We start from the raw sequence: 25,979 nt of genomic DNA on the forward strand, positions 1-25,979 counted from the left end.
CTTGAATGTTGATGCGTGACTTGTTTTTTTTTGTGTGGAATATTTATATTTGAATAGGTTCACAAAACAGATTTGAGTTCTCTTGAGTTCTTTAACATATTTTTTACAATATGCTAATTAATTAAAACTAATTGTCATGCTCAGTGCCTGAGTGTCCCGTCCCTCTAAAGAGAAAACGAAGGGCTGAGAGTCTCCTGCAGATCACTACTACACTGGGTGAGGAACTGGACTTTACTCAGATTTTACTCTTGTCATTCAAAGCAGAAAAGATCTTCTTGACATTTTACTGAGCCTCTCATTTAGTATAAGGTTTATATTTTAGGGAACTTAATTTTTCCCCTCATTGATCTACACTAACATTATCTTCTCAGCTGGTCAATACTCTGGTGAAGAGAAGCAGTGCTGTGTTGCTGGGATGAGGGATACTAAACTCAGCTACACCTGTGAACGAAGAGCCACCTACATAGTAGACGGGCCAAAGTGTGTCAAGGCCTTCCTCTACTGCTGCAATGAGATGAAAATCCGCAAAAACATGAAGACCGAAGAGGAGGAGATGATTCTGGCTCGCAGTAAGTATTAACTTAAGATTGTTGCAATATCTTAAGTTTCTTAAGCCCTATTCGGACGGGATTAGATTAACATGGGGACGTGGGAGGTAAAGTAATTTTACCTCAGGACATTTGTAATATAAATGGCCAATTTGCACGGGATTAAGACATCTCAGTAAAACTAGCAGAAGTGGGAGGAGTGACTCGCTTTACGCACCACGGTGACCTCAGTGTCGTCATGTGCGAATGACGTTGCTGTTATCACGTGAGCAACACACAACATGAGCGCCAGTCTGAACTCTGTCTATAATATAATGTTTGTTTTAATAAACAGTTAGATCCAGTCTAACGATTCTGATTGGATTGTGTTGGTAATAGACACTTTTCTAGAGCTAAAATAAGTGTTGTACCTATAATAAGTGCTTTTGATCTTCTTTTTGCTTAACATATGCGAAAAATTTGTGACAGAGTTGTCCCTCTACAACGTAATCGAATGCTTCAATCGCAGCAAAATGCGTTTTTTTTTTACTTTTAAACAGGAAATTATGGATTTTTACCATACATTTTTACAGAGGGTCTATTCGAACGGGATTAGTGTTACCCGAGGTCATTTTTCCGGACCTTTTTACAGAAGCTAAAAGTCTCGGTAATCTTTACTGACATTGTCCGTAATGACTACCGAGATGGCACCTTCGGGCAGGACTAAAATCACCGAGAACCTCTGGTAATAATTCCTTTACCCCCATGTCCCCATGTTAATCTAATCCAGTCCGAATAGGCCTTAGATTAGATTAGCCTGACAAGCCAGACCCACATCAAGATGTTTGGTCTGGAAACTCACCATTGACAGCTCAATCTGAGGGGCGGATAAACGGTTGTCTTTCAAACTCCCTCTGCACGCGATAGGATAGCGGTACACCAACCAGAGCAACGAAGGTGAAGCAGAGCTTGTTGATAGATTAAACATTCGCCGTATCCGGTCGGCTAAACTCTGAACACATCTTCCCTTTTTAAGAATGACTTCAGTGCTGTTCTTTGTTCTTTTCTCAGAGAAAAGCTTAACTCCAAGTCTTCCAGAATCGCAGTCAAAGCTGATTCGAAAGACCGCCGTTCGCCAGTTTCTGTGTTTACTAGAAGCACGCAAACGCAACTCGGCCGCCGTCATTATGGCCTTGCCCACCGACTATATACACGATGTGATTGCCCCGGCAAGAGTTAGGCGATTACAGCTCAGAAGGGTATTGAGAGTTGCTAGACGACACTTGCGGGCAGATTAGATTTCCTGCCGCTAGGGTGCGTCTAGATTTATAGGCTAGCTTTAGATAGCTCCACCTTCTATTGCAGTGCTCTGTGTCAAAATGTGAAGATTTAACACTGTTTTAAGATGTTTCCTGGACTGTAGGTGGCACTTTCACAACTATAATGTCCACTGTGTACATTTTTGCGGCATCTAGCGGTGAGGTTGCTAATTTCAACCACCCACTGCTCACCCCTCCCATTTGAAGCACATAGGTGGCAGACACTGTCACAGAACAAAATAACAGAAAAAACACAAAAGAAAACTCGGGGAACAGAGAAAACCTGCATGATATTAAACAACGACAGACAGAGAAAAACTGAAGCACTGGGGTATAAATTCACAATGAATCAAGGTTAACAAGATAACAAGGAGGAGGCTAATAGGACACATCTGGGGAAAACTACACTGTAAAAAAATGCTGTAAAAAAACGGCCACATTTTGACAGTAAAATGCTGTTTTCGATTAAAACAGTAATATACTGTAGAAAACAATGCATTCTGGGTAATATTTGTCATTTTCGAGAAAATAGCCAACAGTAATATACTGTGAATTAACACGCTTAAAGTCGACACTCAGAGGCTGTGTTCAGAATCACTCCCTATCCCCTTATTCACTATTCCCTACACTAGTTCACTGATATAGACCACTCGACAGAGAGAGAGGAAAGAAGAGAGTGAGTTCAGACACTGATGAACACCTGCTGTTATCACTGAAGGAAAGAGAAACATGATTTCATCAACTGAAGATAAAGAGAAGACATTAAATCTCTGAAGATCTCATCAGAGGATTAAACAACTCCACAAACAGCATTACCAGCTTCACACATTACTAACCAGACTGACTTTATTTCTGTCAGACGACTACAGAAGCTCTTATTGGGAATTATCAGATGATGTTTTATTGTTTCTTCTGACGTTACCATTATGGTGATCAGTGTTTGCTTTAGTTGGGCTCTTGAACATTGACACAATAACATTAGTTTTTCCTCTCGCTGCTGTAACGGTGTGTTTTCAATACATGTGTTATAGCAAGCAAAGCTGAGAAAAAAACATGAGTTGGTTACGTTGACTGTTTAATAATAGTTTAATTCACTAATAATTTACTAGTCTTATCTATAAACATATAGCTGATGCTTAATTTTTTGTAAAACTTGAACCCTATAATTTTATAACATCAGTATTGCAACAACCAGATAATTTGAAGAGCATGGGAACAGCTTGTGGTCAAAACATCTGAATCAATCTGACTCACATAGACATCAAGAATCGGCGTATGAATCTCAGCCGTGGTGACACTCAAAACTCCCAGCATGCATTGCAGCACGAATAAATTATGCTGCTGAATAGCCTGATTATTTTCTTTAATTCTTATTATTTGCCTTTATTTTTGCTGCTGTTGTTGTGTTGACTTTAAGTAGTGTTTTGTGATGTTCAGAGTTGATCTGTTCATTTTTTTTATTGATTGTCACCATTGTTGAGATTCATATGCTGATTCTTCATCTCTATGCGAATCTAAATGACAGCAGAGAGCAAACAATTTGTTAAAATCATGACTTTATAAATCATTCATAACTAATTCTTAATCAGTGGTTGATAATTTCAGAAGGGTCCCAGTTTAATAAGGTAAAATAAGAGTTGATATGTGTTTTTAAAAGAATGGGTTTGTTTAAGGAAAAACACTGGACAAGATTAACAAGCTAAACATCCTATTACAATTATAGCAAAACATAGTCAATCATATCACACCATTTTTTTTCTTGGCTTTTTTGCTACAATAAATGTGTTTAAGAAACACACAGTTATAGCAGACAAAGAAAGACTATCATTACAAAGTCAAGGGCCAAGAGCCCAACTGAAGCAAACACTGATCACGATAATGGTGACCAAATATTTTCAATTAAACATCAACACCTAAAGATCTGATAATTCTCAATAAGAGCTTCTGTAGACGTCTGACAGAAATAAAGTCAGTCTGGTTAGTAATGTGTGAAGCTGGTAATGCTGTTTGTGGAGTTGTTTAATCCTGTGCTGAGATCTTCAGAGATTTAATGTCTTCTTTTATCTTCAGTTGATTTCATCTAAAGCTGTGGCTGAAGTCAGTTGTAGTTCTTGTGTTTCTCTGTCCTTCAGTGATTCTTGTTAACAGGTGTTCTCAGTTATCACTTAATTCATCTCTTAATTATCTCATTAACTTCATCAATGCTTCAATTACTCTAACACTCTGTAGTGTGTACACTCTTCAGTGTTCATTTAAAACTGAAGATTTTGCTGTGGGGTTAAAAGGGTTAAAGGGGTTAGATGAAAAAACCCACAGAGGAAACCGTAAATTAACAGTAAGAAACTGTAAATTCATTTACGGAAAAGTACTGTAAAAAAACGGCCCTTTACTGGAACCAGAGCTGCCAGTAGATTACCGTTAAATCAAGGAAAAACAGTAATATACTGTAAAATGTAACAGTCAGATTTACCAGATGAATCAAGATATTTTCACTAAAATATTAGTGAAAGTTAATAGAAAAAAGTTTAGCAAAGTCAGTAACTGATAAGGAGAGTAAATATTAAAATGACCTGTGTTTATGTGTTGTTGCACAAGATGATATAGAAGAGATCTTATAGTTGAATTCATTAGTTTTGTGGGTTACCGTTGTGCTGAAGAGTAGAGCCTGTGCTTCAGTCCAGGATGAGCAGAGAAACATTGATGATATGCTGCCTGATGCTTTATTTAACGGCAGTGACTGTGTTTGCTGATGCAGTTATGAGCCGTTTGTTGAGTAATTTATCACATGTGTGTGTGCTATTGCTCGCAACGAACCGCAAAGATTGAAGTTAAAGTCATGTTTCTAAATCATTTTACTACTACACCTTACAAGTGTGTAATGACTCAAATGAAGTTTTATGATACAAACACCTATAAATACTAGTTTTAAAATGAGAACTGTTTGAAGCAATCAGTTTTCCAAATGAAAAGTTACCTTTCATGGTATTATTACGGTAAAATACTGTAAAAAATGAGAGCTGTATATAAACAGTAGAGGGCTGTAAATTAACAGTACATTGCTGGAACCACAGCTGCCAGTAGATTACCGTTATTTTACGTCACAATTTTTTACAGTGTAATCAAGAATAAAAACTACAAAGAACTATGAAATACCACAGGAGCACACTGTAAACAAATGCTGTAAAAAAACGGCCACATTTTGACAGTAAAATGCTGTTTTCCATTAAAACAGTAATATACCGTAGAAAACAATGCATTCTGGGTAATATTTGTCATAGTCGAGAAAATAGCCAACAGTAATATACTGTGAATTAACACGCTTAAAGTCGGCACTCAGAGGCTGTGTTCAAAATCACTCCCTATCCCCTTATTCACTATTCCCTACACTAGTTCACTGATATAGACCACTCGACAGAGAGGAAAGAAGAGAGTGAATTCAGACACTGATGAACACCTGCTGTTATCACTGAAGGAAAGAGAAACATGATTTCATCAACTGAAGATAAAAGAAGACATTAAATCTCTGAAGATCTCATCAGAGGATTAAACAACTCCACAAACAGCATTACCAGCTTCACACATTACTAACCAGACTGACTTTATTTCTGTCAGACGACTACAGAAGCTCTTATTGAGAATGAACAGATGATGTTTTATTGGTTCTTCTGACGTTACCATTATGGTGATCAGTGTTTGCTTTAGTTGGGCTCTTGAACATTGACACACTAACATTAGTTTTTCTCTCGCTGCTGTAACGGTGTGTTTTCAATACAATTGTTATAGCAAACAAAGCTGAGACAAAGCCATGAGTAGATTATGTTGACTATTTAATAATGGTTTAACTCACTAATAGTTTAAAAGTCCTATCTATAAACATATAGCTGATGCTTAATTTTTTGTAAAATTTGAACCCTATAATTTTATAACATCAGTATTGCAACAACCAGATAATTTGAAGAGCATAGGAACAGCTTCTGGTCAAAACATCTGAATCAATCTGACTCACATAGACATCAAGAATCGCCGTATGAATCTCAGCCGTGGTGACACTCAAAACTCCCAGCATGCATTGCGGCACGAATAAATTATGCTGCTGAATAGCCTGGTAATTTTCTTTAATTCTTATTATTTGCCTTTATTTTTGCTGCTGTTGTTGTGTTGACTTTAAGTAGTGTTTTGTGATGTTCAGAGTTGATCTGTTCATTTTTTTTATTGATTGTCACCATTGTTGAGATTCATACGCTGATTCTTCATCTCTATGTGAGTCTAAATGACAGCAGAGAGCAAACAATGTGTTAAAATCATGACTTTATAAATCATTCATAACTAATTCCTAATCAGTGGTTGATAATTTCAGAAGGGTCCCAGTTTAATAATATAAAATAAGAGTAAATGTATGTGTTTTTAAAAGAATGGGTTTGTTTGGGGAAGAAACACTGGACAAGATTAACAAACTAAACATCCTATTACAATTATAGCAAAACACAGCCAATCACTTCTGACCATTTTTTTTCTTGGCTTTTTTGCTACAATAAAAGTGTTTAAGAAACACACAGTTATAGCAGACAAAGAAAGACTATCATTACAGAGTCAAGGGCCAAGAGCCCAACTGAAGCAAACACTGATCACGATAATGGTGACCAAATATTTTCAATTAAACATCAACACCTAAAGATCTGATAATTCCCAATAAGAGCTTCTGTAGTCGTCTGACAGAAATAAAGTCAGTCTGGTTAGTAATGTGTGAAGCTGGTAATGCTGTTTGTGGAGTTGTTTAATCCTCTGATGAGATCTTCAGTGATTTAATCTTCTTTTATTCATCTTCATCTTCATCTTCATTTTATCTTTTAGTCTTCTTTTATCTTCAGTTGATTTCATCTAAAGCTGTGGCTGAAGTCAGTTGTAGTTCTTGTGTTTCTCTGTCCTTCAGTGATTCTTGTTAACAGGTGTTCTCAGTTATCACTTAATTAATCTCTTAATTATCTCATGAACTTCATCAATGCTTCAATTACTCTAACACTCTGTAGTGTGTACACTCCTCAGTGTTCATTTAAAACTGAAGATTTTGCTGTGGGGTTAAAAGGGTTAAAGGGGTTAGATGAAAAAACCCACAGTGGAAACCGTAAATTAACAGTAAGCAACTGTAAATTCATTTACAGAAAAGTTCTGTAAAAAAACGGCACTTTACTGGAACCAGAGCTGCCAGTAGATTACCGTTAAATCAAGGAAAAACAGTAATATACTGTAAAACGTAACAGTCAGATTTACCAGATGAATCAAGATATTTTCACTGAAATATTAGTGAAAGTTAATAGAAAAAAGTTGTGCAAAGTCAGTAACTAATAAGGAGAGTAAATATTAAAATGACCTGTGTTTATGTGTTGTTGCAGAAGATGATATAGAAGAGATCTTTCAGTTGAATTCATTAGTTTTGTGGGTTACCGTTGTGCTGAAGAGTAGAGCCTGTGCTTCAGTCCAGGATGAGCAGAGAAACATTGATGATATGCTGCCTGATGCTTTATTTAACGGCACTAACTGTGTTTGCTGAGGCAGTTATGAGCCGTTTGTTGAGTAATTTATCACATGCGTGTGTGCTATTGCTCGCAATGAACCGCAAAGATTGAATTTAAAGTCATGCTTCTAAATTATTTCACTACTACACCTTACACATGTGAAAGGACTCAAATGAAGTTTTACGATACAAACACCTATAAACACTAGTTTTAAAATGAGAACTGTTTGAAGCGATCAGTTTTCCAAATGAAAAGTTACCTTTCATGGTATTATTACGGTAAAATACTGTAAAAAATGAGAGCTGTATATAAACAGTAGAGGGCTGTAAATTAACAGTACATTGCTGGAACCACAGCTGCCAGTAGATTACCGTTATTTTACGACACAATTTTTTACAGTGCAGGACACAGAAACAATGTGCAGATAAACTTCAACATAAAAGTCCCGCAGAGTGCCAGACACAGGATAAACATGTCATCATCAGACAGCAGAGAGTAGCTAGCGCTCTGTAGAGCAGTTTGTCTGTTTAGGGCTACTGTCGAAAAGTGATGGAGCAAAAGGACTTCACTGTAAGTGGACCTGTGGGATATGTCGAGATAAATGGCTCAATATAAAGTATAAAAACATAACAGTTCATTATGTAAGGCCTGTATACACCACTAAAAACATAGTTATATTGCATTTCTGTCAAAAGATACTACACACCGCACTTTAAGGTCAATTCAATAGCTTTATGCAATCAGCTTCACAGTAATAAACTGGAAAATTACAGTGGATACATTTTATCAGTTAAAAAACAACCTATATTTCAGCTATGAAGCAGAAGACAATAATATCATTATCTATCTGTGTTTGGTGGTTATTTTTAATGGATAACACATTTAAATTACCTAAAAATTACAATGTATTGCCTCTCTGCAAAGGCTCTGTAAGATAGTTCTCTGGCTTCATTAAGATAAAGTTCACACAGGCAACACTCTAAGCACATTATGAAGCCAACTCAAACTTGAATCCAGTGGCAGTGACGGATACTGGGATTTTGAATCTTGTGTACTTTGGAAAGTTATTTATAAAAGTGGATGGTCATAAGAGAGAGAAATGATGGAATGTATTCGATTATCATTATCTGATGTGTTAATTTTTTTATCTGTTATAACAGGTGATGATGATGATGACTTTTATACAGACTCTGATGAGATCGTGTCACGTACTCAGTTCCCTGAGAGTTGGCTTTGGGAAGAGATTGATCTGTGAGTATTGTAAGAGACAATTAGACAAAAGCTGTAAATCAAGTCTTTCAAAACAAAGATCATGCATGGTTTCTTAATTCTGGTTTTTATATTATGCACTGATCCTCACTAGAATTTGTTTATTTTAGCAACAAGAAAACAGATTTAACATCAACAACATGTAATTACTTGTGTGGCAGGGCGGTAATTGTTAAAGAGTCACACTAGTGTACAACTAGAGCAAAGAAGACTACGCCACCCCGTTTCTATGAACGGGGAAATTTAGACCCAAATATAAAGCACACAGGTTGGTTTCCACTAAACACAAGAGATGGGGGTATAAATACAAAACACTTTTATTTTGTAATAATAGTTAAAAATGTAGAAAACGGCTGACCAGACAGAAATGAAATCGAGAGAATCAAACTTTTCAGGCTAAGGCTTACCAGTAGGGCGGGTAGCTGCACAGTGAGTATCTTAGGGCACACCACTCGCCCAGGTATGCTCCACACAAAACACTTACACCACACACACACACACTAAGTGAGGGAAATGCAATGGTCACAGCAAAAACACTCTGTGAGAGAAACACCACCACCACAGGGTCAAACAGCTAGCTTCCCTCACTGGAGGCCTACAGCTCCTGAAATAAACAACAATTGATCAACACAGAATTTCACAATTTGCATTGAATCAAGTTCAAACCATAGATGAGGAATATGGACAATTCGCTGGCCACAATGGTTAAAACGACGGTAGAACCAGTTCGGTTTGAACCAAAAGCTCATGAACCTAGTCACATGACAAATCTTGAGAAAAGAACAAGAGGAAAATGAAAATATATGAGTTCAAATCAAGTCACAAATTAATCAAGAAGAGAATATCAGTACATTTAAACTGAAAAACATTAAATTAAACCTCCCAAGGTCCAGATATTAAATGTCCTTCCAAGGCGTCCCTACACAGCAAAATACCCAGTGTTAAATCAACACTACTCAGAGTGTATTTGGTCCCACTCCACAGAGAGTTAAAATAACACTGAAGTGGTGTTAAAGTTAATGAGATAATTAAGAGATGAATTAAGGGGTGACTGACCATTAGTGATGAACACCTGATGATAATGAGCAGAATCAATGTTGTATAAGGAGTAATTTATTCGCCCTGCAGTCCACAGTGACGAGATGCTTGAGCGTGTTGTATAAGGAGTAATTTATTCGCCCTGCAGTCCACAGTGATGAGATGCTTGAGCGTGTTGTATAAGGAGTAATTTATTCGCCCTGCAGTCCACAGTGATGAGATGCTTGAGCGTGTTGTATAAGGAGTAATTTATTTGCCCTGCAGTCCACAGTGACGAGGTGCTTGTGAGAAATTGCCCCCACTAAAATAGACACAAATTAAGACAGATCAGTCAGACATCAACCCAATAATGATCAAGGGACTCGATATACATACCCAGAAGTAGATCGCTAAACACACAGGTTCAGTTTACTCGCGTTTATCCAAAAATCAACGAACGGCAAATATGCGGGTTTTCCATCAGCGCATGCACAGACTGCAATATGATTGAGGCATAAGTTACGAGTCACAACGCAAACGTTAAATCCACTGGAATCAACAGACCTGAAGTGAAAGTCAGCCTGTACCCAACAGCAACGTCATGCCAATCCTAAATACAACCTGGCTGCAAACAAATACACACTTAACAGTGCATAAACACCAGAAGCAACATTAGCCAAACAGCTACATACCTCCCGCAAAGCTGCGTGCACACGGCCACAAATGACAATGAATGTATCATGCACATTCAGTTGGCGTAAACTACTTAAATACACATGGAGCGGCAGCCGATAGGCTGTCACACCCGTCAATCAAGCGATAGTCAGGTTAAAGAGGGCGGTACCCAGACTGCCCCACTACAATCTACCCCTGGTTCTTGCATCGTCGCCCGACGGTGGACGAAACCCTACTACAACCAGAAAATGACTTAGTGCCAGGGCCTGAAAAGGGCATAAACAGAATTAGATGCGGGAATTATCATAGAAACACCACTCTTGCACTAGTGTAATTCATGAAAGTTAATAGGGGACCAGTAATGGGAAGACCTACTTGCAAGTTTATGACCAGTTAGAAGTTAAGAGTATGACTAAATATTAGAGATAGGGACACAGTTTTAAAATATTGGAAAGGAGTGCAGAATACAAATTTTCTTTTTAAGTATTTAATGTGCTAATATTTTCAAAACACCTGAATCGTGTCCTAGTGAGACACAATGCTTTTAGGTTGCCCTAATAAGCTTTTTAGCTTAATACAGATTTAGATGGCAAACAACCATTAGAAAATTACTTCAAAATTGATATTTTATTTTAATTTTTTCCCATCCCAGTTTAACACCATCCACAGATAAAGTGATCTACCTGAAAGACTCTATTACTACCTGGCAGATCTTGGGTGTCAGTCTGTCACCAACACTTGGTAAGATGAAGCTGCAAACGCAAAACATATGATCTGAAAAACATCATCATCATCATCATCATCATCATCATCATCATCATCATCATCATCATCATTATCCAGGATCTGCTGCTTTAAACCCTTCTGTGTGTCTGTGTTCCTCAAAGGCATCTGTGTGGCAGAACCTGAGGAGATTATCGTTTTTAAACATCTTTTCATTGACCTCAAGATCCCTTATTCAGCGGTGCGCGGTGAACAACTGGAAATCAAGGCCGTTATTCACAACTACACCCCAAAGAGACAGAAGGTAGATCTGATTTGAAATTTAAAAAAATATTTAGATTTATGGTATATATTAAAACCTTGTGCATCATAATAACCATTTTTGCTTGATTTAAATATTTTACTAATGGCAGGATACATGGATCCTGAGACTTATTTCAGTTTTTTTAGGACACTAATCATTGCTAAAAACATAAATATTATTCAGACTTTGTAGGAGGTTTCCTCTAGATATTGAAGTGATTTGTGTCTCACTCTCTGTTTCTCCAGGTGCGTGTGGAGTTTATGGAGACAGCAGATGTTTGCAGCGCTGCCAGTAAGAAAGGCAAACACAGAATAATGGTCAACGTTGACAAAGGCTCCAGCGCAGCGGTTTCATACGTGATTATTCCCATGACTCTGGGAAATCATATGATTGAGGCGAAAGCTTCAGCTTATGATTCTCACTACAGTGATGGAGTGAAAAAGACCCTGAAGGTGGTGGTACGTCTGATGGGAATTCTGTCACTTTTCATTGGATTTGGTCATTTGTTAATATAATGATTAATAGATGTTTGTCATATTTTACAAACTAGAGCACCACATGTAGTTAATCTCTCTCTCTCTCTCTCTCTCTCTCTCTCTCTCTCTCTCTCTCTCTCTCTCTCTCTCTCTCGCTCTCTCTCGCTCTCTCTCTCTCTCTCTCTCTCTCTCTCTCTCTCTCTCTCTCTCTCTCTCTCTCTCTCTCTCTCTCTCTCTCTCTCTCTCTCTCTCTCTCTCTCTCTCTCTCTCTCTCTCTCTCTCTCTCTCTCAGTCTGAGGGTGTGCTGGTTCCACTACATGTCCAAAATGTTGAGCTCAATCCTGTTAAGAATGGTGAGATTTACTGTCCACCATGGAAACTTTATACTTTATCATAAAATCATTGAATGTCTGTTAACTTCTGTCCAGTAAAGACAAAAACATGAATATCCTTATAGTTCCATCAAATAAGATCACATTCAACTGCTCTTCTTCTTGCTCAGTACTCACAAAATCTGATCAGCACATGACTCATGAGTCTTCCTTCATATCCCTGTTCTTCTGTTTCTAATCCCAAACGGATCAGGAGAGAAACCTATAGTTGTTAGATCTGAAATACCAGCTGATCGGGTTCCAGACACACCTGCTAGCACCTTCATCACGATTACTGGTAAGGAAAAATATGTTTTCATAAATTACTATTTCTTAAAAGTTGTATGGATGTTTTGGTTAAAGAGAGATTAAGCCTTTATCCACAATCATTTGATTGCGTCTATCTATTCCTCCGTGCTCCGTTCAGCTTCTGAACCCAACACAAAGCGCGGCTCCCTGAAAATCATCATCAGGTCATTGCTGGGCACAATGAATAACAAGAATCCTCCAACATATTCAATCCATCCATCTCAGCATCTTTCCTTTGGACAGCATTTGTCAGGCCTTCTTGGAATATATAAATCTCCATGTGTTTGATCTTCTCTGTGTCCTCCTTGTTGTGTCCCTTCATAATTGTCTTTGGACCTGATGTTTGTGCAATCGTAGGAAAGTGAGGCTCACCTTTTGCACAGTCACAGTTTCTGAGATTCGTTGAGTCCTACTTCACCTTTCGCTGTGAGTTTCCATGTTTCACTGGGTTAACTGTGATCAGGATGATGGTGATATTGAACAGCCTAACCTTGGTCGATGTATCTATGGCTTCTGGAAAACTGCAGACACTTTCCCTATTAAGTGGTTTACATCTGCCTATTTCCCTCCATCAGTGGCCGCTATGCTCTCAAGGTAGATAAACTGCTGTACTCCCTCAATCAGCTGTCCTCAAACAATCAGTGGACCATTGGTCTTTGAACCTCCCACTCTCATGGACTAGTCTTTTCTTATCTGATTATCAGTCCAATCTAGTCGAGGCTGCTTTCCTTTAAGCTTTTATTAAGTACATGCTGTTGCCTAAGGGTGTACTCACGCTATGCACGGTTGGCTTTTACTGTGCCGGAACGTGATTATCCAAAAGTGTATCCAAGTAGTAATAGTTTGGTGTTTGCTGTCATAATGATGACAGTAACGCACAAACTCTCCACAATTTTTTTTTTTTCCCAAAATTGTACCTTTTAAGGTACAGGTGAATGTCACCGGGGTAGTGCCCTTAAGGGTATATTTTTGTACCTCTAAATCCCTAAGTAACTATTTTTAAGATTCTTATGCTGATTCTTGATATCTGTGTATCTACACTTTTTCCGTCAAGAACGATCAGTGAGAATCTCTTTCGGGATTCCCACTCGGGAGATTAGACTAAACAGTGCGTCTGCCAAACTCTTCGCTGAGATGGTACGGAGCGCTACTGCCTCGGATATCGGGATGCATAAACCACCGTGACTAATGCAAATCGATGTCCTCATGCAGATCGTTCTAATGGCCCGATGAGGTCCATATCAATTCACTCGTAGGGGACCTGCATGAGAGGAAGAGGGTGCAATTGCGCTTTTGGGGCGACCGGTGGATTTACCAACTGACATTCACGACATGTGGCACACCATCTGCGCACATTCTCGTGAATGCCCGGCCAGAAAAATTGGGTCATTAAACGATTTAATGTGGTGGTCATCCCCAAATGCCCAGCCATTGGATTACAATGAGCCGCCTGGAAAAGTAATTCCCGGCGGCTTTTGGGTACTAATAACTGAGTTGTATCCTGTTTTGTCAGAGCGTCTTGTGTCCCTCGATACAACTTATCTTTTAAGATAGCAAAAATGGATAGGTGAGCGGCCGTGCATGGTGGACAGGCTGACCGTCGATGGACTGGACCTGATCAAATGCATTTTTCAGTGATTTATCATGGGATTGTTCCAGGGGAAAATCATCACGCTCTGTAAGGTTTAGCCTTTCAACAGCACTCTTTTCCCCTGCAGCCACTCCCAGACATCCCGGCTCAGCCTCACCCACCTGTGCCACCGCGCCCCTTCCGTGCTCTCTGTTCTCCCAAGACACATCCGCACATAACATTTCCAATAATAGCCTAAACCTCAGCCAATTTGTCCCTAAAATAAGCGGATGTCAGAGGTGGGAACTAACCGCCACCTCCACTTTATGCTTTTGACCCCGAAACTGAATAGTGACTGGCATTAGTGGATATTTCAATACATCCCCATGCACACACCGTACCGTAACCATGCGGCCACTATCCAATGCCCCCAGTTGCATCAAGCTTTGGTGAATGGAGGTCTGGTTACAACCTGAATCCACCAAAACTTGATAAGTACCCCCCTCAATACTCACAGGTATTTGGTACAACCCAGCCTGATCGAGGGCAGCCCGTGGAACGTCCGGGACCCAGACCAGTGTTCCAACCTTCATGACTGGACACCTATCAATGAAGAGGCCTCCCTCATTCCCCAAGACCTCCATTGGGGTGGGCCTCCCGGTGGCAGGCTCCGGCGAGTCAGCGGCATCGGGACCGGCCTATGAGAGAGAGAGAGAGACAGGCAAAGAGGTGGAGAGAGAAACTGAAGGAAGGGGTCCGCCGACCCCAGGGCACGCCACCAGCTGACCCTCCTATTCCAGCGACTCCGGATGGTGGCACTGGACCCACTTTGCTCTTTTCGTGGGCAGATGGGCTATGAATTGTTCCAGCACCACCATGTCGATAGTTTTGTCTGGGTCGCTTCCCTCAGCCATCAGCCATTTGCGGCATGCGTCCCGGAGCTGCTGTTCGAGTACAAAGGGCCGGGCACTCTCCCCCAGTTCCAGTGAACGAAATCACTGGCAATGTTGCTCCGGGGAGAGGCCGACCCTCTGGAGGATGGCCTTCTTCAAGTCCCGGTACACAAGGAGATTCAGGACTGGCAGTTGCTGGGCTGCTATCTGCGCCTCCTCCGTTAGGAGAGGGATTAGGCGCAGCGGCCAATGCTCTTCGTCCCACCCACTGGCCTCCGCCGTCCTCTCAAACAAGTCCAGGAACGCCTCTGGATCATCCTGGGTGCCCATTTTGGTGAGAGGCAGCTGTGTGGGTGGGCCCGCTAATGTCTTTGGCTCGGCCCGAACCTCCCGGTGCATCCAGCTCTGGAACGCCTCGCGGTCCTCCTGCTGGGTGCGGACGAGGATCTGGAACCGCCGTTCCTGATCCTCTCTCATGTCCACGAGAACCTGATGATCTTCTTGGTGGAGGCCCACGAGTGATGCGATGAGATCCTGATTTTGCGAGTTTGCGTCCATCGAGATTCTGGTGCAGTTGTCTGATGTCTGGCTGCTGTGCAGACGATAACCAATAACACCATGAGTGAGAGTGCATGGATGTGTCCCATGGACAGTGGAACTCTTTTTGGTGACATTTTTCTGACTCCTGGTGGGAATGAGGCTCGCCTGCAGTACAGGGGTGAACAGATCTGCAGCCTCTCCATCTCTGGGTCGCCCATCTCAGGGCCACTTCAAAGCCTTGCGAGGGTTCTAATCGGTGTGTTGATGGGCTGATTGGGCTTCCATGGAAGCAAAGTCACACCAAGTCAGGATATGTTTGATGGCCTCCATCTGTTTCTTTACTGCCGAGAACTGTTGAGCGGAGTCCTCGACAGTATTGCTGAAGTGGCAGCCTTGGGGCGATGGGGTTGTTGAGAAAGTTTCTCAGAATCTTTCATCTCACCAAGGTTTAGCTCCTAGACTACCAATATGTACATCGCCTTCAAACGCAGTTTCTGCAACAGTTCTGACATAGGACTACCCACGTGCTGTTCTTTCAATGCTTTGGCCTGGTATACCTGCAGGATGGTCATTGCGTGCAGGGTGGAGGTGGCCTGGCCAGCAGCAGTGTAAGCCCTCACCATCAGAGATGAGGTAAACTTACTGGCTTTGGACTGGAGCCTTGGGTAATTCATAAATGCACCACAATAGCACGAGTACCTCCACATCTCTCCACCATCGAGGGTAGTGAGAATGGAGGAATCAGCAAAGTGTGTTCTGCCTGTGATTTGTTCATCGCGCTCTGATACCAGGAACCAATCAGTTAGCAAGCATGGTTACAAACTTCGTATCTGATTCACACTGTGTTATCGCAACTGAAGGTGGAAGCCCAGGCGAGTCATCAGCATCAGAAGGCATAAGCCTACCCTCCTCAAAAATTGGGCTGCATACAGACGGGGTGTGCGGACATCTGAAAACCATCCTGATGGCGAAGTATACTTGCCCTGAAGGATATTTGTGTCGGTGTTGATGCCACGTCTAACATGACCAACTCTAAAGTATAAAATATTGGGCTTTCTGACTTGAAACAATTTTTTTGTTGTATTTAAAAAAAAATCTATGGAACATACTAGAAATGCATTATACATACAATATTTAAAGATCCAGTATTTACAGGATTAGGACAGGACTGTACTTAATAAAGACTATAAATAATGTTTATACTACATATTGCAAATTATTTATCAATGCTGATCATTATTGTTTTAAATGAATATGCCCTTGTAATATTTAAACAAATTAACTTGCATGCCACTGGGCAGGACAACCTGTCTCAATTCACTTGAGATCGACCAATAGCAAACCACAATGATCCAATATATTCAGCTCATCATAACAAAGATGTCAAAACCTAAATTCTCAGCCTGCATTTCATCTGTCCTCCTTCCAGGGGAAGAGATCTCTCAGACAGTCGAGCAGGCCATCAGTGGAGACTTCATGGGTAAACTCATTGTCCAGCCCCATGGATGTGGAGAGCAGAACATGATCTACATGACTCTACCTGTCATTGCCACTCATTATCTGGACAGCACCAAGCAGTGGGAGGCTGTTGGCATGGAGCGCCGTGATGAGGCCATTAACCATATCAACACAGGTCAGCAGGATACAACAATTATAAAGAATTTGACTATGATTTGAATTAAAAGAAGAAGAAAAAATAAAATACATAATTAACAAAAGTATTTTTTCTTTATATTATTTTGCTTTAAGGTTATCAACGACAGCTGGGTTACCGTAAAAAAGATGGATCCTATGCTGCCTGGGTAGACAGGCCAAGCAGCACATGGTATTTTCATTTTATTTTTTTATTTTTTTTTTTAATTTTTTTTAATTAATGACCAGTTTCTCCTGTCATATTTTAATGGTATATGTTGTTATGACTATTAGTAATACATTATTATTTGTTACTAATTTGAAATAATTTCTGTTCATTAAAGGCTGACTGCATATGTGGCCAAAATCTTCGCTATGGCCAGTAAATTTGTTGCTATAAAGGATGATGTGCTCTGCAGCGCCCTCAAGTGGCTACTTCTCCACAAACAACAGCCAGACGGCTCCTTTAAAGAGGAGGCAGCTGTAATTCATGGAGAGATGGTGGTAAGTTTAATGTGACTATATGACTGATTAACTCAGATTATCGATGTAATTAATAAGTTGACATACTGCCATATACACTATAATGCCAAAAGTATTGGGACACCCCGCCATAATCATTGAATTCAGGTGTTCCAGTCTTTTTTTTTTTATGGCTCAGGTGTATAAATCAAGCACTAATGCGGAACTGAATTCTACAGACACTATGCACCAACAGACTGAACATATGCACATCATTTCACTGGTTTCATAGATTCTCTTTTTTTTAGTGTTCACAGACATTATCGATTTAAAAAACTTGCACTTTAGAAATCTCTTTTTTATAGTGGTGGTCAAAATTGTTGGCACCCTTGGTAAATATGATCAAAGACGGCTGTAAAAAATAAATCAGCATTTTTTTTCTCCTTTTGATTTTTTTTTTATCACAAAAATCTAACAGTTTATTGTAGTGAAATAATTGAAAATGAAAGGTCACATGAAATAATGTGGCAAAAACACGTTGGCCACATTTATTGGAACCGTTCTATTAAATACTTTTTGCAACTTCCTCTCCTAAAATACCTGATGAGTTTGGAGAAAACCTGACAAGAGATCAGAGACCATTTCTCCACACAGAATCTCTCCAGATCCTTCAGATTCTCCTCCATTCACTCCACTCATTCTCTATAGGGTTCAGGTTAGGAAACTTGGATGATCACAGCAGAAGCTTTATTTTGTGTTCAGCGACACAATTGTGTGTTGATTTTGATGTTTGTTTTGGATTGTTGTCCTAATGGACAATCCAACCACGGGCCATTATACAATTTCTAGCAGAGGCTGTCACATTTTATTTTTTATTTTTTTTCTTCAGAAAAAAAAATACAAATAAATAGGCCCTCACCATTAAAGATCCAGCTCTAATTTAAGCTTGTCATGTTCCTTGTCACCCTGGTGTGCCTTAAAAAAATGTAAATATTAATGGGAATACTCTTCAGAGATATGTTACTGATAAAACATTCTAGAGGTGCCAATAATTGTGACCAACGTGTTTTGGAGAAAAGCATTTATTTCATAATGTGATTTACCCCCCATTTTCAATCATTTTACTTCAATGAAAAGTTAGATTTTTGTGATTTTTAAAAATAAAAGATCAAAAGGATAAACAATCCAGATTTATTTTTTTACAGCCATCTTTGAACATATATTTATCTGGGGTGCCAACAATTTTGACCACCACTGTATATATTTTGCGCTTTCAGTTCCCCAAAATGTGGTTGACGTGTGAATAAATGGCCAAAACACATAACATGTTTTCCATTTTTAGTAAACTTCTCCTTAAGAATATTATTTTTTCTGATACTGATTCTTTATGCTTTATTCCAGGGTGATGTACGAGGCAAAGACTCAGAAGCCTCTCTGACGGCCTTTGTCGTGATTGCCATGCAAGAGACCAGAGAGATCTGTGCTGAATCAGTCAGTGTAAGTGCACCTCTTCAACTGTTTTGTTCATGAAAAACATTACATTATGAATTAATAGTTTTTTCTTCTCTTGAGTTTAACCTCTTACACACACTTTTATAGAGTCTGCAGGACAGTATCAAGAAAGCCATTGTATTTTTAGAAGGTCGACTTCAAAAACTGACCAATCCTTACGCTGTTGCGATGACATCCTACGCCATGGCCAATGACGGCAAACTCAATAAAGACGTTTTGATGAAACATTCCACCGAAGGAGGAGGTCAGTCACAAGTCCTCAAAAAGAGTTGTGCTTTATACAACATGGAACACTTCTGACCAGAATTTACATTTTATATTTGACATTTATCCATTTAGCAGACACTTTTATCTAAAGCAACTTACAACTGAGGAGTGCAGGAAGAGATCTGTCATGAAGAGGCGAAGAAATGCAAAAATTGCCTTAAATACAAAGTTTTGGATATTACTCTGAGTAGCAAAAGCTAGAATAGGGAGGAAAAAGAGAATATACATATATATATTTTATGATAAGATTAAGTGCTCATTGAAGAATTTAGTTTTTACCTGTATTTTGAATGAAGTGAGTAATTCTGCCATGCGGATTGAGGTCATAAGAGTGTTCCACCAACCGGGAACAGTGAATGAAAAAGTTCTGGAGAGGGATTTCATACCTCTCTCTGTGATGGTACCACATGTGTAGATTCGTAGGAGCGAGTCGAAGTATGCTGGTGCTGAGCTTGTGGTGGATCCATAAGCCACAGAGTCAAAGCTTTGAACTTGATGCAGGCAGCGAGTGGTAGCCAATGCGGAGAGATGAAGAGAGGTGTGAAGTGCTCTTTTGGTCTCGTTGAAGACAAGATGTGCCACAGTGCTCAGAATTATTTGAAGCATTTTGATCGCACACAATGGAAGTCCAGCCAGAAGCGCATTGCAATAGTCAAGGACAAGAATCTGCGTTGCATGCTCCATAAGGAACGGTCTGATCTTCCTGATGTCTTGTAACGCGAACCTGCATGACTGAGCTGTATTTGAAATGTGGTATTTGAAGGACAGCTGGTCATCAAAGATTACTCCAAGATTTCTCACCAACCCTGAAGGAATCAAAGATGAACCTAGCTGGATTGTAAAATCTTGTTGTAGGGTCGGATTAGCAGGGAAGACAAGAAGCTGCATGTGATGTTCTTTCCTCCATGTCGAGATATCTGCCAGACAGCTTGAGATTCGTGCATGTACTGTGGGATCATCTGGTTGAAATGAGAGGCAGAGCTGTGTCATCAGCATAGCAATGATATGAGAGGCCATGTGCCTCAATGATGTAGTGTAAATGGAGAAGAAGAGAGGTCCAAGCACTGATCCTTGAGGAACCCCCGTGGTCAGTTGATGTCCTTTGGGTACATCTCCTCTCCAGGCAAACTTAAAAGACCTACCTGTAAGATAGGACTCGAACCAGTGGAGTGAAATCCCTGTGCCCAATGATGAGATGGTGGACAGAAGAATCTGATGATTCACAGTGTCAAAGGCAGCAGATTGATCAAATAGGATGAGGACTGATGATTTGGAAGGAGCTTTTGCCATCCACAGGGCTTCAGTAACTGACAATAATGCACTTGAGTTGCCCTTGTTGAAACCTTACGGGTTTACGTCTGGTTGATTTAAACTGTGGGAGGAAAGATAAAACCTGGTTGAAAACAGCTTGTTCAAGTTTTTTTTTTTTTTTTTTGCTATGAATGGTAGGAGAGAAACAAGGGATGTGTCTAATGTTGTTTTTTTTAACCAGTGGAGTTACCCAAGCCTGCTTGAATGTGGTAAGGAAGATGTGTTGATGATGTGTGTGAGTGCTGGTAGGAGGAGTGAGGGGATGGGATCTAGAGTAATGTAAATGATGTAAATAATAATGTAAATAATAAGGTTTTGTGGTGTAATGATCACTGCCTGTTGATGTCAGTAAAATTAATGGAACTATGTCCTGTTTCAATTCTATTCTTGTGTTTTGTTTGAATCAGCCGGCAGGTTTTGGGCTGTTCCTGGAAAGCCTCATCACTCACGAGAGGCGACGGCCTATGCTGTGCTGGCGCTTGTGAAGGCCAAAGACTTTGATAGAGCAGGAGAGGCAGTGCGCTGGATGGGCAAACAACAGTCTCATTATGGTGGTTCTGGTACCACACAGGTACACTAACGCCTCATGATCTGACTTTAAAAAACAGGTGCAGAATTTGTCTTTGAAAGTTTTTCTGTGCTTTCCAGGCAACCATCATGGTGTTCCAGGCCGTGGCAGAGTATCGCACACAGGTGAAGGACCAAACAAACTTCAATCTGGATGTGGAGCTGGCAGTCGCAGGAAGAAGCAGGCCTGTCAAATATACTATTAAAAAGGACAATAGGCATCTTACACGTTCAGACAAGGTGAGGAGTAACTCTTCCTCCCGTTGTGCTGCTCATGTCAATTGAATGTTTTTGGTGTATTATAGTAAAGGATACATTTTGGGAGTTTTGTTATTCTTCATTCGTCATATTCAGTTTCTATGTCAGTAGTGTTGTGTTTGTTCAATAAAACAAGTGGAGCTCACTGCAGTCAAATGATGTCCAGCTCACCCTCTATCAACATAATGGGTCACCTAGTTCAGCTCCTCCTATTTGGACCTATTGGGTGGAGTTTAACCTAATTAGGTTTCAATCATGGGCGTCAAAACCATTGTGTGTGGGTAGGACAAGACACCCACTTTTTAAGACCCATGATATTGCACATGTCTGTTTACTTACCCCAACTGATAAACACTTATTATGAAACACGTTAGATACTTTATTTCCACTTTTCTAATATTTTCTCAATTTTTTTTTTACAAACGCCTTTCCGATCTGATATGTGATGGGAAAAGGGAGTAAAGTAAGTTAAAGTAAGAACCAGATTTGAACCACAGATAGTTCTGCATCAAAACTCGTACCCCAACACTATTGCCGCGGTTAATGATTCAGTGATTTATGTCATTTTTGTTTTTCCCAATCAATCGTTTAGTAAATGGTGGTATATTTGTGTTATGTAATGTAAATCGCATCTAACATTACTCCAGTAAAAAAAAAAAATTATTAGAGAGAGGACCCACCCTCATTTTATTTGCTTCCGACGCCAATGGTTTCAATCAATCAATCTTTATTTGTATAACACCTTCCAATAACCAAAAAGAGGACCGAGGTGCTTTACATTTCAAACAGAAAAACAGGTTTAGGGATAAAGTAAGATTAGAGTTAGTTTGAGGCTGGACTTTCAAGCTCCACCCATTATGTCCAGAGAGGGGGAGCTGAATGTCAAGCTCCACCCACTGGCTCTGCAGTGAACAGCCTCTCCAATAAAGTATTCAGGTGTCTCTATTCTATCATGCATTTGATTATTCAGATGACTCGAGTAAATCTGCGTTCACTCAACAGGTGGACATAAACAAAGACTTCAATGTGACGGCTAAAGGGACTGGAACAGCCACTCTCTCAGTGAGTGTTCATGAGCGTTTATACGGTCAACAGCGAGATTAAAGCGTTTGAACATCTAATCTGAGACGTGCTGCTCTTTTCAGGTTCTGACGCTGTACTACGCCAGACCTGTTAAGAAGGAGTCTGACTGTAAATTCTTTAATTTGACTGTTAAAATGGAGCCAGACTTGGACGGTAAGATTGACAAAGAGTTACACTTTCCATACATTTAGCGCTAATATGAAATGAATACCCATTTGTAGTTTTTATTCTGAGTATATATTTTTTTCTGCCCTTCAGTGAAGCAAGAAGGAGCCATTGAAACGCACAAGCTCACTATGGATTTCGTGTATGTGAACAAATTCCTTGATACCTTTGTTTTTATGTCAAGAAACCATTTTATTTGTAAAATTATTCAGCATGTGCTAATTTAGGCTGTTTCCACATTTGGTGTGTTTGCTGTTTGCTTGAGTTCGATCCTGCATTTACTTTTCCCACAACATGAGGAACATGATTACTTGCAGCAGCAGATTTACCACCATCACCATGATAGATAATGATTTCAGCAGAGATTTCAGTTTCACTGGGTTCTGGCGCAGATGCAACTTGCTCTTCAAAGACAGATAATTCAGAGACGAATGTAAGGCCGCCCAAATCGTTCCAATGGAGGCTAACGATCGGCGGGTGAAGGTCGCTGCGCGTTCGTCTTTTCAGCGGGGAAAAGGGGATTTTATTCCAATTCCTTGTTATCTGACTCCATTTAATGATAATTTAGAATTTGGGTTAGAATGCCATTTGGTTATTTGGTCATTCATTTTTAATAGTTTAACTACACATTTAATGATTCCGTTTAACCCTTTGTTGAAATTATACCCAACCTGAATAATTCCAGAGCAAGTCAGAATCCATCAAAAGTATAACAATTTATTTTACAGTCAGGTAAATGTATAAAGCCAATTACATAGTCAATTCAAAGGTAATCCATATATAACATCAAATAGTCTGAAGTAAAGAATGAAATGTATACCTGACTTCTGAAAATTACATAATGCTGGCTATCTTGAGACATCCAGCATTACGGGCTGACCGGTTTAAAGTGTCAAGCCCTGAGCTCTTTGCAACATTTCCTTAAATACCCAGAAAGAAATGCACAAACTCTTTCAAATGTAAACACGAGTGCACAATGGGAATTTGCATTGATCAAGACTTGTATTGATGTAAAGGCCAAATGGCTGAAAGCCACACCCACCAAACTAAGACAAGATATCTTTAAACTCTTAAAACATTGATTATCTTTTGGTTAAATTCTGTGGAGTTGAGATATTTGTACCAGTCGCACTGAGACATTTCAAACGATATCAAACACATATAATACTGTATCGTGTGGATTGACATTGTAATATAGAGATTTTGTGTGTATTTTCAGGTGATCTCAGCATGAGACAGGGAAGGAATTGGGGGAGAGGGGGTATATAGGGAAAGATGTAGATGAGCTGATAGTGAGGTGAGACTTGCGTCTCCAGTGGTGTGTGAGGGACAGTTCAGATGTTAATTTCCTTTATTTTCTCAGAGAGTCCTTGTTCTTCATTCAGACATTTCGGCATATACTAGTTTTTTCAGTCTTACAGTTCCACCTCTTGATCCCAATGGGTCAAACTCTGGTGGTCCTATGGGATCACTGTTAGACGTTGGTTAGACGTTGGTTCAATCCTTGAGATGACGAAATTGTCTTAGCAGCTGCAGAGCCTTTCGGAAGGCTCTTTGTTCACCTGCAGGACACCGCTCGCCAGGTTTGTGTAGCTTGAGTTTAAGCTGGTGGGTGAATATGTTCAGGTGTTCTACCTGTGGTTCAGCACAGCATGTTCATAGAGTCAGTCTCGGACCTTGGTGAATGTTCAGTTAACGTGTCACTTCTTCATGGGGAAGCTTCTGCTTCTGTAGCACTTTCCCAATAATCTGACTCTCCTTGTGTAATCCTCACACCTCCAATGGTGTGGTTCACTGGGTAGATTTCAATGGGTGGAAGGCTTCTCCGTAGTTGACACCTGAAAAGAGTCTTAATGTCCACTTAACGACTGAACACTGATGAACTTAAAGCCATAGAGAAATGCATAAGAACATACAATGCAAGAAAACAAAAATAAAAAACAATGTGGGTTCACGTCAGCAGTGCGATTGGTACACCTTCTCTCAAGTGTTTTTTTAAGGTCATAATTGGTGGGGTGGAATAAATATATTAAATCACCTAATTCTTCACTATCACTGGGATAAAGTGAGAGTGGAATTTTAGTATTCTTGGTCTGAATTACTTAAAGAAATGCAGCAAAAAGTCAGTGCAGTTTATATGTTAAAATAGATGATATGCATATATAATAACATCAATAATATTCAATATTCAATAACAATTATGAAGATATACATATATATATATATATATATATATATATATATATATATATATATATATATATATATATATATATATATATATATATATATATATATATATATATATATATATATATATATATAATAACCACTGTGTTTGTTCAGGAATCTTCCAATGCAATTAAGGCAGATCTAAATAAGTTTAGTCATACAATAATGGAGATTGTGTATTCCTTGTCACAGTGTGTGTGTGTGTGTGTGTGTGTGTGTGTGTGTGTGTGAGTGTGAGTGTGAGTGTGAGTGTGAGTGTGAGTGTGAGTGTGTGTGAGTGCAGCAGGCAGGCTACATCAAAATCGATTACAGGATCAAATTTTAATTTTTGTAAATTGATTGAAGTGCTCACACTTCAGCTTTATCTACTTTGATAATATTTCTGTTATTAGTGATGTGTTGACAAATCAGGGGCCCTCTGACTTTCCAACCACATCAATAACAATCAGAAAGTTTAAAAATTTTGAATTTCCATAGCAGGTCTGTCTTTCTGCTTTAGAATTTGCCTCATCAATTTGTGATTAGCCTTGCACATGTGTAATACAGTGTTTTCCCATGAGGATGTTGTGAATAGCGTTTGCTATGTGTGTCTTTGTGATACTGTCATCATGTGACCAACTCTACTGTCCTGTGTGTGTGAAGCTATTTGGATCTGTTGTTGTGAAAAGATGGACAATAGATCTTTAGTGAGGTAACACTTTTGGACTCTATGCCATCTTTTATGTGTAGTGTACAACCTGGATAGATTTGATCTGTTTCAGGTGAAATGAGGGTGTAGTGAAGGAGGTGTGTGTTCTGTGTGGAGATGGGTGGAGTCTTATCAATAACAATCTGTGTTGCAAAATTTAGTTCCAGTGCTACACTGGGAGGTATACATTTTGTGAAGTGTGAATGACCCCATTAAGTGTTTTCGCACCCATCTCCATCATTCCAGGTTGTTCTAACAATTCCATTGTTCTGGCTCTGATGGGGGTGTTAGCCCCA

General features: G+C 39.6%; 1 protein-coding gene across 1 annotated transcript in view; it reads left to right on the top strand.

Annotated features, from left to right (window-relative positions):
- The window catches only part of LOC137072769 (complement C3-like), a 42,177-nt gene that overhangs the window by 7,158 nt on the left and 9,040 nt on the right, over positions 1 to 25,979 (top strand). Inside the window, exons 16-33 of the mRNA XM_067440693.1 lie at positions 145 to 216; positions 372 to 569; positions 8,520 to 8,610; positions 10,973 to 11,061; positions 11,208 to 11,347; positions 11,593 to 11,805; positions 12,116 to 12,176; positions 12,409 to 12,492; positions 16,936 to 17,139; positions 17,256 to 17,331; positions 17,483 to 17,642; positions 19,002 to 19,097; positions 19,200 to 19,356; positions 21,098 to 21,261; positions 21,339 to 21,497; positions 22,518 to 22,577; positions 22,661 to 22,751; positions 22,857 to 22,905. Coding sequence (XP_067296794.1) covers positions 145 to 216; positions 372 to 569; positions 8,520 to 8,610; positions 10,973 to 11,061; positions 11,208 to 11,347; positions 11,593 to 11,805; positions 12,116 to 12,176; positions 12,409 to 12,492; positions 16,936 to 17,139; positions 17,256 to 17,331; positions 17,483 to 17,642; positions 19,002 to 19,097; positions 19,200 to 19,356; positions 21,098 to 21,261; positions 21,339 to 21,497; positions 22,518 to 22,577; positions 22,661 to 22,751; positions 22,857 to 22,905 — 2,164 coding nt within the window. The remainder of the gene's footprint in view (positions 1 to 144; positions 217 to 371; positions 570 to 8,519; positions 8,611 to 10,972; positions 11,062 to 11,207; positions 11,348 to 11,592; positions 11,806 to 12,115; positions 12,177 to 12,408; positions 12,493 to 16,935; positions 17,140 to 17,255; positions 17,332 to 17,482; positions 17,643 to 19,001; positions 19,098 to 19,199; positions 19,357 to 21,097; positions 21,262 to 21,338; positions 21,498 to 22,517; positions 22,578 to 22,660; positions 22,752 to 22,856; positions 22,906 to 25,979) is intronic.

The sequence above is a fragment of the Pseudorasbora parva genome, chromosome 4 (genome assembly GCF_024679245.1).
Source record: "Pseudorasbora parva isolate DD20220531a chromosome 4, ASM2467924v1, whole genome shotgun sequence".
Classification (NCBI taxonomy): Eukaryota; Metazoa; Chordata; class Actinopteri; order Cypriniformes; family Gobionidae; genus Pseudorasbora; species Pseudorasbora parva.